The sequence below is a fragment of the Arachis ipaensis genome, chromosome B09 (assembly GCF_000816755.2).
Source record: "Arachis ipaensis cultivar K30076 chromosome B09, Araip1.1, whole genome shotgun sequence".
Lineage (NCBI taxonomy): Eukaryota > Viridiplantae > Streptophyta > Magnoliopsida > Fabales > Fabaceae > Arachis > Arachis ipaensis.
The window spans coordinates 119,928,941-119,940,957 of record NC_029793.2 but is presented as its reverse complement, the minus strand read 5'-3'; the positions used below and the strand labels follow the sequence as shown (position 1 = coordinate 119,940,957).

The 12,017-nt window shown below is 36.9% G+C and overlaps 1 protein-coding gene across 1 annotated transcript; it reads right to left on the bottom strand.

Moving 5' to 3' along the window:
- LOC110267039 lies at positions 7,208 to 8,524 on the bottom strand. Its single transcript, XM_021112155.1, has 2 exons — positions 8,084 to 8,524; positions 7,208 to 7,993 (listed from the first exon to the last, which is right to left on the bottom strand). Exons 1-2 carry the CDS (start codon positions 8,117 to 8,119, stop codon positions 7,280 to 7,282), a joined length of 750 nt encoding a protein of 249 aa, XP_020967814.1. The 5' UTR covers positions 8,120 to 8,524; the 3' UTR covers positions 7,208 to 7,279.

Genomic DNA, 12,017 nt, shown 5'->3' with positions numbered 1-12,017 from the left:
TCAAGGGAAGTTCTTAACCAAGGAACTGAAGCGTCAGGAGTTATCTCTTGAAGGACCAAGCCCCTCACAGACTAGAGGAACATCCACTTCCAAACCTCAAGGTTGTTGAGTTCTAATCTTAGCCTTAACTCTGTGATAATTGTTCTTATTTTAAGTTTTACCTTAGGAGTCATATAGTAGTAATTAGTATCTATTTTGATTTTATCTCCAATTAAGTTATAGTCTATTTTTCTCATCATCAACAAACATGAATAAAATAGTAGATCTTTTGAATAAGAGGCAATAAAATTTTGAGTTTTTAATAAGAGAAATTCTAATTAGTTACATGTGGTGGCAATGCTTTCTGTCTTCTGAATGAATGCTTGAACAGTGCATATGTCTTTTGAATTTGTTGTTTAAGACTGTTAAATATGTTGGATCTTGAAAGAATGATGAACATGAGACATGTTATTGATAATCTGAAAAATCATAAAAAAATGATTCTTGAAGCAAGAAAAAGCAGCAGAGAACAAAGCTTGCAGAAAAAAAAAGAGAGAGAGAGAGAAAGCAAGCAGAAAAAGCCAAAGCTCTTAAAACCAAAAGGCAAGAGCAAAAAGCCAATAGCCCTTAAAACCAAAAGGCAAGGTTAATAAAAAGGATCCCAAGGCTTTGAGCATCAGTGGATAGGAGGGCCTAAGGGAATAAAATCCTGGCCTAAGCGGCTAAACCAAGCTGTCCCTAACCATGTGCTTGTGGCGTATAGGTGTCAAGTGAAAACTTTAGAATGAGCAGTTAAAGTCAAGGTCCAAAGCAAAAAAAGAGTGTGCTTAAGAACCCTGGACAGTGTTTTTCTGTAATTTCAGGTATTTTTCTGGCTGAAATTGAGGGAGCTGAGCAAAAATCTGATTCAGGCTGAAAAAGAACTGCTGATGCTGTTGGTTCGACCTCCCTGCACTCAAAGTGGATTTTCTGGAGCTACTGAACTCGAAATGGCGTGCTTCTAATTGCGTTAGAAAGTAGACATCCAGGTCTTTCCAGCAATATATAATAGTCCATACTTTGCTCAAGGATAGACGATGTAAACTGGTGTTCAACGCCAGTTCTCTGCCCAATTCTGGCGTTCAGCGCCAGAAAAGGATTAAAAGTTGGAGTTCAACGCCAGAAATGGATCCAAACCTGGCGTTGAACGCCCAAAATGACCTTATACACGTGAATTGCTTAACTCTCAGCCCTAGCACACACCAAGTGGGCCCCAGAAGTGGATCTCTATACCATCTGTTATGGTTTACTCAATTTCTGTAAACCTAGGCTACTAGTTTAGTATTTAAACAACTTTTAGAGACTTATTTTGTATCTTACAGCTTGCCATAGAAGGACGTGCGTGCGTGAATCAGAGAACAGAGGAAAGCAGAGATTCAGAAGACAAAGCATCTCCAAAAACTCCAACATATTCTCCATTACTGCATAACAAGTAACTTTTAACCCATGCTCTCTTGTTCATTCGCAATTCAACTGATAAATATAATTGACTTCCTGACTAAGAATTGCAAGATAACCATAGATTGCTTCAAACCAACAATCTCCGTGGGATTCGACCCTTACTCACGTAAGGTATTACTTGGACGACCCAGTGCACTTGCTGGTTAGTGGTACGAGTTGTGAAAAGTGTGATTCACAATTCGTGCACCACCCCGCCCTGCAGGCTTTGTGTCCGCCATGGTTTCGTGAGGAGGAGGAGTGGGGGACATGGTTGTTAGCCGTCTCCCTATTGTGCTTCAATATCATCCGCTTTCACCACGTTGATCGGGTGAAACGGTTCCCGGCCGCCAACTGGCTCTGCGCTTCCCTACCCTTCGTAACAAACAACTTCTGCAGTCTCTCGTACGTGATACGTACAATGGCCGAAATGGGCAAGTAGTGTGTCCCCTTCAACACAGCATTGATGCACTCGGACAGATTTGTGGTCATGTGTCCAAACCTCCGGCCATTGTCGCAATGTTGAAGCAAAATCTCCTTTCTGAAACGACTAGCCCAATCCGCCATCGCCGGGGAGACGCCCCTCAATGCATCCATGTACCACTCATACCCGGCTTGACTTGGACTGTAAGCAGCGTTTATGAGGTATCGCTTGCCCTCGACTGAATTGAATCAGCTCATGAAATTTGTAGCCATGTGTCTAATACAGTAAGCATGGAACGCCCTAGGGGGATGCCACCTGCTATCATCGGCTCCTAGGGCGGCCTTGATGGCCTGTGATCTGTCAGATATAACCAGTAAGCTGTCTTGTGGGGTCACGTGGTGCATCAAATTAGTAAGAAAGAACGACCATGACTCAGTGCTCTCAGACTCAACAATGGCAAAAGCAATTGGTAGTATGTTGCTGTTGCCGTCTTGCGCTACCGCTATAAGTAACACTCCACCATACTTACCATACAGATGCGTGCCGTTTATAGAGACGAATGGCTTACAATGCTTGAAGGCCTTGACACATGACGGAAAAGCCCAAAATACTTTGTCGAACATGCAGCAGTCGTGCACCATGAGGTGTCCTTCATAGTACGGTTTGACGCGTAGGTCACATATGGTGCTGGGGAAACAGCTCTGCAGTGCCTGAAGCAGTTTCGGCACCTTGTTATACGACTCTTTCCAATCATCGTAGATCCGTGCAATTGTCTTCTACTTTGCTATCCACACCTTTCTGTATGATGGTTTAAAGTGATAGCTTTCTTGGACCGCACCTTGCAACACCGGGATACTCACAGACGGGTTGGACTGAATCAAGGGCAATATGACTCTACAGATGAGACTGCTATCTAACTGATGATGGTTTTGAGATATGGTGGGTTCCAGACAGCTGTGTGATCCACCAAACTTTCGAACCTCCCTAATCACAACAAAAAATTTATTCTTACAAATCATATATAACCAAAATAACATATCATACAAAACTACTCAAATTCACATTTAAAATTGAACTTACCAGTATCCGAGATTCTGACGAAGGGCCACACGGAGGCTCCATTGACACCCACTATCAGCTTGACGACACTGCACATGGTATTTTAACCGGTCAGACTCGATCACCCGATACTCAGCACTCCTGTGAATACTATAGTTCTTCATACCTTGAAGCACTGCCTCTCGGCTTCTGAACATGTGTCCAACCCGGCGTCCAGATCTAGACTGTGATAGTGACTTGGCACAGCTGCTAGTACCGGAATCGGATGAGATGGAGGCAGCACATGGCGCGGCACAGCCCCTGCAGGTGTCTCCGGCACAAACTCATCCTCATCGCCACCATCGGAAGACTCACTGTCTCCACTGTCCGCCACGTAATCCTTGTCCGACTCATCCTCACCCTCCTTTGCCTCATGCTCCGGAATCGCGACATGAATGGGCGGCGGTGCGAGAGGTCGGTCGTCCTACACATAGGTTTCGTGTGCAGAACCCCCACTACCACCGTGACCCACCTCGGCGGACAGCTCTATTACCTGTTCACACATGATCCTCCCATGAATGTCAAACATCAGTCGCACATGCTCATCCCCGTGAAGTTAGGATAGTCAAAACCGGAAGACTCCGTTTCCCATGGGTGCCAGCAACCTGTACGCCACCCTTCCGATTTTCCTCGCTTGTTTCCCACCAACCTTGCTCAATATCAAACTCTTCAAATCCGACAACATCTCCACACGCTGAGTGCGAAACAATATCGGATCGTGACACTCAAATGTCACCCCGTTGTCGCCATTTCTCATACGACAATTTGGATAAAGAAGCACAACTATGAATGGATTGTTACTGGCCATTCAGCTTTGTTTTTGAGAGAAAAAAGAGACAGAGAAAGGATATGAAATGTGTGTAAAGAATACCAAGGGTTACACATCCTTTTATAGATGCTGGATATTTGTCTTATATATATATATATCTCGTTTACACTGTAAACGAGATATACACGTGCCAGCCTTGCTATATCTTGTTTACACTGTAAACGAGATATAGCAAGGAAATTTAAATCGGTAAATTCTCCAAAAATATTTATTTTGGTAAATATTACACTTATTTTATTTATTAAAATAAAAAAACCCAAATTCAAGTATGGTCCAAATTTTTAACTTACAAAAAAAATTGAATCCGCCTAATTAACACTTCCATTCAAAAATTAATTTCAGTTAATACTTAATATAAAGAGACAAATTACTGCAAATTATCCGATTGATTAGCCAAGAGACTACAAGACATGATTGGACATAGAGTACAATACAACAGGTATCAATTTTTAAAAGCTTCCACCTAAATTCTATATGTATAGAAAAAATTACATTCTACACCATAGAATTCACCATCCAATAATTTTAAAATATATTTATAGTTACACATATCCAAGAGAAGACAGGAAATTCACAAATATGCTTTGTGCAGAGCAAACATAGAAGGAACCAAAACTAAAGGGAATAAAAACTAAGTTGTGTAAATTAAAAAATATGATGAGAGAAAAAAAATCAGCCAGCACAAAGTCAATAGATTGGACTCAAAGAGAAGTTAGAGTTTGAATAAACCTACCTTTGACCTTCACAAGCAATGGCTCATTTTCATCTCTTTTATTCTTAGGTGTAGCAGGTTCTGGAAGATCAACACCACTTTGATTTAACATCTCCATCTCTTAAATTTCATCCCCATCATCATTGAGACTTATTTGTTCCAACCCATCTTCCTAACTCAAGTTTATGTCTTTACTTTGTCTTCGTAGCTCTTCAAGGATTGATTGTTCGAAAATATTACGTTTATGCTTCATGGTATACTAAATGCCTGCAACACAAAGTCATAGACAGCATAAAAAGAATTTAGAAAAAATAAAAATCAAATAAAATAGTGACATAAAATAGTTCATATAATTGAAACACAAGAAGTCAAATAACATAAAAAAAAAGTTTCATAAATGTCTCTACATGTAACTATATTAAATATTACTAAGCATAATCCAATACAACATATTCAGTAAGTCAATCATAGAGCATATTTAACAAGTCAAACTTAAATTTAGATTCAGAATATTTCCAAAGTTTCATCATTAATAATTGAAAGAAATCATTCATGTCCAACCATACTAAATCAATAATTTCCTGCTTAGAAACTGGTAAATATATATTTGGTTCAGTTGGATAATATTCCTCCGACCTTCTATAATCTCTTAAGTATTAAACCCAAACATGAACATCAAGAGTACTGACTCATATAACTAGATTCAAGAATATATGATTCATGAGGAATGTCGCAAGATACTGCCTATCATATGAGCAATGTGAATAAAGTTAACGATGTAAGTGCTACTGAAAATTACAATTTGTGCCGCATAAATGATAAATTATTTAAGGTCTTCCTGGTCAAGGTTTGAGTAGTTTGCCGTGATCATGCAAGAGAAGATAACAACAATATATAATAAAATCAAAGCTTAAATCAATAATTCGAGGGATGAAAGGAAATTTTTGCAGTAAATAAAAAATTTTGAAAATATGAACAACTATATCCACTTTCATAGTAACTAGTTTAATAGGAGTAAATTTTATATCACTAAATGGGATTAGCATTCATTTTATTATATAAGTAAATTGAAAAGCCCAATATAGAAAAAATCCCCGTCAATGTAGTAATGATGACTACGATTCCATTATGTGTTAGTGATATCAAACTATTTGCTTAAAACGTCACACATAATATGCATCATGTTTGAGAGAAAATTACCGTATTAGGGATTCAAGTGCTAGGTTGCTGCTAGTCTTGTGCCGATCTTGGATTTGCTATTGATGCTCTGTACGAGGTAGGCAATAAAAGGATAATTCCTTACAACATCAAACCAAATAATATAAACACATGCCCATTTCTAAACCATCATCTAATCCCTTCTTTTTTTTTTTGAAATACAGAAATACCAGATAAAATAAAAATTTACAAAGGATCAAATTTGGAAAAAAACCTGGAGAAATTCATGTTGTTGACGACACGACGTTGAGCAGTGTGACCTAGTAAGAGCTGCGACCTATGAGCGCAAAGCCCGACTGTGACTTGTCAAAGCCCGACGTTGAGCGCAAAGCCTGTCAGAGGCTGTCGGAAGTGCGAGGTCTGAGTCGGAGGAGGCGGCCATAAGCAGGAGGTACAGCAGCGTCAGCGAGTGAAAGCTGTGACTTGTACACGTGTATCACGAGCGTTGATGTTGCCAGCGGCACAAGATCGGAGGCTGGCGAGGGTGCGAGATCTGAGCCCAAGGAGACAGATACATGCAGAGGTGGATTAAGGCCGGTGAGTGAAAGTTTGAATGAGCTCCGAAACTGAAAGATAAAAAGGGGCGGTTTTGATTCAAGCTTGGGGTTTTTGGTGCAGATTCAAGACTTGATTTGAATTAAGCTTGGTTTTCTTGGCGCAAATTCTCAAATTAAAATAAAATTATGAGTTTAGTTTCTTTATGTAGTTATAAAAAATTATCATTTATGTCAATATATCATGATTCATTTTGCATATAATATTCATTCATCTAAGTTCATAGAGTACCTTAAAAAAGTTATATTTAAGTAATTTGGTACCTAAAGGATAAATTCTAGAGCATTAGTACTTAAAAGATAAATATTAAAAAATTACATCTAAATTTACTTTGCAATTATTTGAATTAAGTTGTGCTTTTAAATTTTTATTTCACATTTTAATCGAGATTTTGAAATTGAATCTTAGCCAACAAAAAATATTCTTTTTTCTAAGTTATATATAACTGAGGTTATTTTAGGAGAAAGAAGCTTTACTTTGGCGTTAAAAATTTTGTAGATTTTATTATAGATGTTAATTTGACTTTTGTTTAATAAAATAACTATCATTTTTAATTTAGAGTAAAATTTATACTTAAATAAAAAAATATCAAATTGTAAAATTTATAATCTTAAACTATATTTCAAAAATTAAACATAGTTATTAGAATTTGAAATTCTGCAACGTTGGATTTTAAAAAAATATGGCATCAATAAAAAATTAGAGTAGATAGACTTAAAACTTAACAATTTTCTGCCGTTGGATTGAGAAAAAAAACTAAAATTTTGCACATTGTTAGAAAATGAATTTCCGTGAAGTTAATTTTAATTTATTTTTCTAATAAATTAATAAAATAATAATAAATAAGGAGAATAAATAAAATATAAGAGTAAAACTAATATTTTGAATTTTAAAAGTTAAGATTCCGTTTGTTAATGTTGTCGTAAATCAAGGTTGGTACGTTCATTTAAAAAATACATAAATTAAGTATATACCATTAAATAAAATCCTACAAGTCATCAATGCCAATTTCGTCCTCACAAACATTATGACTGTCTACAGCAACATGCATTTCATTTGATTCTAGATCATTAATGTCGTCCCGCACTAATGGAAATTCTTTGAGATTCTCTATTTGCTGCTCACAAAATGGTATGTCCTCGACCAAAGACTCATTTGGATCCTTCTCATTCAAATCTCCCATATCATATGAATCTCTGGGTTTCATGTGACAAAGAGAACACCAACCTTCATCAACTAGATCGTCAACATAGTAAACCATTCTCGCATCCGTTGCAAGAATAAATGGCTCATCTAGTTCAAGAGCGCCCGTGTGTATCAACTCTGAAAATCTTACACTTGTGATCCCAAATTCATCTACCTTAATGCCCTTATTAAGCGTGGTGTCAACCCAGATACATTTGAAGAGGATAACCCTTAGCTTGCCAAAATAGTCAAATTCTATTATATCGATCACTTTACTGTAGTATGTATTGTCACATGATACTGAAATAGGATTCCGTCCACGGCTAACACTAGTCGTAATTGCAGACATAACTACACCACTATTTTGTGTTTTAAGTCCTTCATCTTTATTTACCGTGCGAAACTTGAATCCATGAATGTTGTACTCTTCAAATCTCTTTACAACATCATTATTAGGTCTTTCTGCAAGCCACTTGATTTCAAGAGTAATATCATCTGCATCATCAGTATACGCCACCTGCATGTGATAGATTATTGCGATTTTAAAATGCTTTCACAAATTATAATATAGAATTGGAATTTTTTTAAGTAGATGTAACTAACTTACATAATCCCTAAACCACTCATGGAATTTGGCATGCATGTATTCTTCAATGAGTTTAACTGCATTTCTTTTACCGCGGTATAATTTGGAAATTTCACCTCTACATTTCCTGGTCAAGTAGATAATAGTTACACAATAATTACATAAAAATAATTAAAAATTTAAACAAAGATCGCCCTATGAATTACTCGCGAAATTTGTCCAGTAATGAACAATTTGTCAGCACATAGCGATGAGCCTGTGTTTTCTCAGTTGGTGTCAACAAACTGATCTTTTGCGATCTGCGAGGACTTCCTCTTGCTGGAAAAATTTCAGCAAGAGTGTTAGAACAACTACTAGGAGTGTTGTCATTTTGATCGTCGTTACGATTTGGTCAGTTAAACCTTGTCTCAATCTCATCTTCCTCTAAATACCTAGAGCAGAAAGTTCGACATTCCTCCATCAGGTAACCTTCATCTATTCATCCTTCAGGTGCAGCTTTATTACGAACATACGATTTCAAATGTCCTAAAGTCCTGTTTGCAAGAAGATAACATTAATCTACAAAGACTAAAAATTACAAATAGACACAACCAATTTAGTGATAAGATGAACCACAAAATATTAACATAATAGGATACCTTTCAACAGGATGCATCCATCTGTACTACACTGGACCAGCAATCATTGCCTCTTCTGCGAGATGAATAACCAGGTGAACCATCACGATGAAAAATGAAGGAGGAAATATCATTTCCATGTCCTCTAAATATCTAGAGCAGAAAGTTAGATATTCCTCCATCAGGTAACGTTCAGCTATGCATCCTTCAGGTGCAGCCTTATTACGGACATACGATTTTAAATGCCCTAAAGTCCTGTTTGCAAGAAGATAACATTAATCTACAAAGACTAAAAATTACAAATAGACACAACCAATTTAGTGATAAGATGAACCACAAAATATTAACATAATAGGATACCTTTCAACAGGATGCATCCATCTGTACTACACTGGACCAGCAATCATTGCCTCTTCTGCGAGATGAATAACCAGGTGAACCATCACGATGAAAAATGAAGGAGGAAATATCATTTCCATGTGGCAGAGCATCAACGCAATTCGATGTCGAAGTTTTTCTAAGTTATCAACGGCTAGGGATTTGCCAGACACTTCTCTAAAATACTTACACAACTCTATTAGCACAGATGTCACCTCTCTAGGTAGGGATCTTTTAAAAGCGATTGATAAGATGTGCTCCATGAGAATATGTGAATCATGGCTCTTTAGGCCAAAGACCTTCCTTTTCTTCAAATCAATGCATCTAGAAATATTAGAAGAATAACCATATGGAAATGAAACACTTTTAAGAACACTGAGAAAAATATCCTTGTCAGCATTTGTCATTCTAAAATAGGAAGGTGGGTACTTGGAAGAATTAGTGAATGGATGGAGTTGTTCTCGGATTCCCATCAATTGCAAGTCCTTACGGGCTGCCAAGTTGTCCTTAGTCTTTTGTTTGTCATCAAGTACAGTAAACAAAATATTGTCACAAACATTTTTCTCTATGTGCATCATGTCAAGAAAGTGACGAATGAGATTATCCTTCCAGTATGGTAAATCCCAGAAAATACTCCTCTTTTTCCACTGCAAAGGGTTGTTGCCAACATTGAGAGCCTCTTGTGATCTTTTTCTACTACTATGAATTTGAGACAAAATAGCACTGCCTGATAATGTTGGCGGAGGGCCTCTTAGTTCGGTAGTGCCATCAAATGAGTGCATGTTTTGTCTATATTCGTGGTTATGCGGTAACCACTGACGATGTCCCATGAAGCAATATTTCATGCCATGCTTTAACCTCCTGGATACTGTATCAAAGTTACATGAAGGACATGCAAGACTAGTATGTGTATTCCACCTGGACAGGTTATCAAGACCTGGAAAATCATTTATTGTCCAAAATGATGCAACATTCATGCGAAACAACTTTCCATCAATAGAGTCGTATACGTCAACACCCTTCCATAGTTCTTTTAACTCAATAATAAGTGGTTGCAGAAAAACGTCAATCATTATTACCAGGCACCTTTGGACCAAGAATCATAAACATAATAAGAGATGCTTGCTTCATACAACATCACCGGCCATACGGTAATGTTGGAGCTGAGATTCCCAAATGGATTGAAACCATCGGAAGCCAAAGCAATCGTATGTTACGTGGATCTCCAGCAAACTCCGGATATAACAAATCAATCTCCTTCCATGCTTTGCTATCTCTTGGATGCTTTAACTTTCCATCTGAGTTAGGAAACTCTGAATGCGAACGCAATAGTCTTGATGCTTTAGAGGACATGTATAACCTTCTTAGCCTAGGAGTGAGAGGGAAGTATCTCAATACCTTTGCAGGAATTAGCCTATGCATATGTTCAGATGTATCCAAAACTCCTGGATTGCTACTGGTGTTATCCTCTGCTTTATATCAAGATGCATTGCATATTGTGCATTTACTCTTGGTCTCATTATCTGGACCCCAAAAGAGCATACAGTTGCTTGGACATGCATGAATTTTTTCATATCCCAAGCCTAACTGCTTAATGAATTTTTTTTGCTTCATAAAATGAAACAGTCAGATTTGCATGAGGAAACACTCTCTTAAGAAGATCAAGTATCATCGAGAATGTCTTGTCAGTCGCACCGCATAGCACTTTGATATGATACAGCTCAACAATAAATGACAACTTGCTGTACTTCGCACACTCGGGGTATAATTTGCGATTTCCATCCTTTAGTAACTCTCGAATTCTTTCAGATTCCTCTTGAGTATCATCTTCGATATGATTTGGAAAAGAGCCGTTTATCTCTTCAACGGGCTCACCATCAACCCCATCAGAGTTGTTGGCAGCTGAACCAAAAATATCATTAAGCATATCTTGTAGCGGAGCTCTTTCCTCTGGTTCTCTGAAGTCATGGCTTGATGATGCTTCTTCAGGTTGGACTACACTTTCTCCATGCATATACCAAAAAGTGTATTTTTTTGAAAAACCTTTTTGGAGTAAATGTGCTAACACCTCAACTCTAGTTCTCATGTTCTTAAAACCATATTTAATGCATGGACATATAATTTTTTCATTTATGGCAACCCTTTGAAAGGCAAAACCTAAGAAGCCAGCTACACCGCATTTGTACTCTGCTGATATAATTATTTATCAATCCAACTCTTGTCAATCATAGCTAGACACTCTGTTCTAAATGCTGAGATATGCATAACGTAAGTATCAGAAAAGCAGACAAATGACTAAATCTAAAAAAACTTTAAAAGTGAATCAGTTAATGGATACTTGACACCATATATTATGGAATTATAGAACGGTAGTTAGACACAATGACAGATCCAAAGTTTTTTTCAATTGAGAGTAAAATATAAAAAAAATTATAATAATTTTTTACTTTTTTTCACTGTTGAGTCTTATTATTCATTAACTATTAACCATGTAATAAAAATATATACAATAACATTAATACAAAATAAAACGCAGCATGATTGCATGAATTAAAAAACACAGAAAACATAAACATAAATATTTAACTAAAAAAATAAAGAAGGAGGTTAAGGAGTCTTACTAGGAGACGGAAAATCAGGAATCTGCAAAAATAGAAGAGAATTAAAAAGAAAACGAATGGGGTCAAATTTATTTATCGAATGAGGGATTGAGCTAAATAAGTTTTTATCCCATATAATACATGTTACGTTATAAAGTGTCAAAAGAGGCATTTATCCCACACTCTCCTATATAAATTCGTCTTTGGTACAAAAAAAATTTAAAAGGTACTGACTTAACCAACCTAAATAGAGTAATTTGCTCGGATTACCAAAGTATGATTTGAGTGGCAGGTTAACAAACTGTTAATAATTTAGTAGAATTTCGGATTGAAAATTTGTCCTTTTTGTATGCTATGAAA

Bases quoted from the DNA above. Each gene is read 5' to 3' on its own strand.
- LOC110267039 (XM_021112155.1), bottom strand. From the start codon at position 8,119: ATGCATGCCAAATTCCATGAGTGGTTTAGGGATTAT. The intron at 7,994-8,083 runs GTAAGTTAGTTA...TATCACATGCAG, and splicing joins ATGAGTGGTTTAGGGATTAT to GTGGCGTATACTGATGATGC.